This window comes from Apaloderma vittatum, unplaced genomic scaffold, assembly GCF_000703405.1.
Source record: "Apaloderma vittatum isolate BGI_N311 unplaced genomic scaffold, ASM70340v1 scaffold22061, whole genome shotgun sequence".
NCBI lineage: Eukaryota > Metazoa > Chordata > Aves > Trogoniformes > Trogonidae > Apaloderma > Apaloderma vittatum.
This window is the reverse complement of record NW_009697686.1, coordinates 1-1,751: the sequence shown is the minus strand read 5'-3', so window position 1 is coordinate 1,751 and position 1,751 is coordinate 1. Positions and strand designations below refer to the sequence as shown.

The 1,751-nt window shown below is 55.6% G+C and overlaps 1 protein-coding gene across 1 annotated transcript in view; it reads left to right on the top strand.

Moving 5' to 3' along the window:
* CASZ1 (castor zinc finger 1) overlaps positions 1-1,271 on the top strand; it is a 45,626-nt gene extending 44,355 nt beyond the window's left edge. The window contains 2 exon segments of the mRNA XM_009877737.1: positions 39-1,227; positions 1,229-1,271. Coding sequence (XP_009876039.1) covers positions 39-1,227; positions 1,229-1,271 — 1,232 coding nt within the window.
* Positions 1,272-1,751: the final 480 nt, after the last annotated feature.

The window sequence follows — 1,751 nt, the reverse complement described above, 5'->3', positions numbered from 1 at the left end:
GACTGCCAGCATCTCCCATCTTCCCTTTTTCTCCTCAGGGAATACCATCACTATGCCAACTGCCTCAGGGGCCAAAAAGCGTTTCTGGATCATTGAGGACATGTCCCCCTTTGGCAAGCGCCGCAAGACCGCGTCCTCACGCAAGATGCTGGATGAAGGGATGATGCTGGAGGGGTTTCGGCGCTATGACCTCTACGAGGACTGCAAGGACTCCAGCTGCCAGTTCTCTCTCAAGGTTACCCACTACCACTGCACGCGGGAGAACTGCGGCTACAAGTTCTGCGGCCGTACCCACATGTACAAGCACGCCCAGCATCACGATCGCGTTGACAACCTGGTATTGGATGATTTCAAACGTTTCAAGTCTTCACTGAGTTGCAACTTCCCAGACTGTCAGTTCTCTGGCAATAGCACACACTTCCACTGTCTGCGTTGTGGCTTCCGCTGCACTGACAGCACGAAGGTGACAGCCCACCGAAAGCACCACGGCAAGCAGGACGTCATCAGCGCTGCTGGCTTCTGCCAGTTCAGCTCAAGCGTGGACTGCGAGGTGCCTGACTGCAAGTACAAACTCAAGTGCTCCCACTTCCACTGCACCTACCCTGGCTGCAAACACACCGTGGTGGGCATGTCACAGATGGACTCGCACAAGCGCAAACACGAGAAGCAGGAGCGAGGGGAGCTTCCTGCCATCTCGCCGGGCCCCGAGGGCCTCGCCCACTCCGCTCTCGAGTATGACATCCAGAACTCTTCCATCAACCTGGACAGTTCCCTCAACCTCAGCACTGACAACAACAGCTCCCTCTTCTTCCTGCAGAACGCAGCTGGCGTGGGCCTCAATGACTCCCTGGACCTCAGCGGGAAGCAGTCAGAAGTCCCCGAAGGTCCATCGCCGAGCAGAGCCGGGACCGCGCCTCAGGAGAGGGGAGCGATGGCGTCTGGCTCTGGTGATGTGGAGGACGAGGATGACTCTTCCCAAGAGGACAAAGAGGATGATGAGGAGGAGATGAATGAAGAAGAGGAGGACGATGAGGAGGAGGATGATGATGATGACGATGAGGAGGATGATGAAGAAGAAGACTTGAACACAGATTCTGAAGAATCGCTGCCTGACCCTGAGGGCCTGGCCACTAAAGAAGATGGAGACCCAGAGGAGGCTGCTTCTTCCACAGACCATGGCGATGCTTCCAGGCCACAGGGCGAGCCAGCCCCAACTCCAGCCCCAGCTCGCTGCCCCAGCCTCGACCATTGCTCCAGCAGCTTCTCCTTAATCTCAGAGACAGCAGCGGCAGTGGTTTTGTTTTTCCTTTACACAGAATTACTAAGAGGACCCCATATGAGGTGAGAACAAAGATTGGGATGGCAAGTGAGAAACAAACTCCGTGCCACACACACACGAGAGAGAGGAAGGAAGGAAACCCCTGCTCCTCCACAGGCCCCATAAGAGAGACAGGTTCGCAGCAGGACTGGTGCTGCATCACTTCATTCTGCAGATCACAGAACACCGGGGCAGGATGCAGCCCCCTTTCACACGTACACGAACCTGGAGGGTACCAGCTGCTTCTCCTTGCTCCCCCTATGGTGCATGGGGCCTGTGCCCATCTGGGGACCCTTCGGTATGGGTGGGGCTCTATCCCCCCCCATTTTGCTTCCTGGGTTTTATTTTTCCATGTTTTCAGTTGTACGATATTAATAATAATCTCCACTTCTTGGAGGGGGGGTGGGTGGGAACAACAGGTAATGAATTTTAG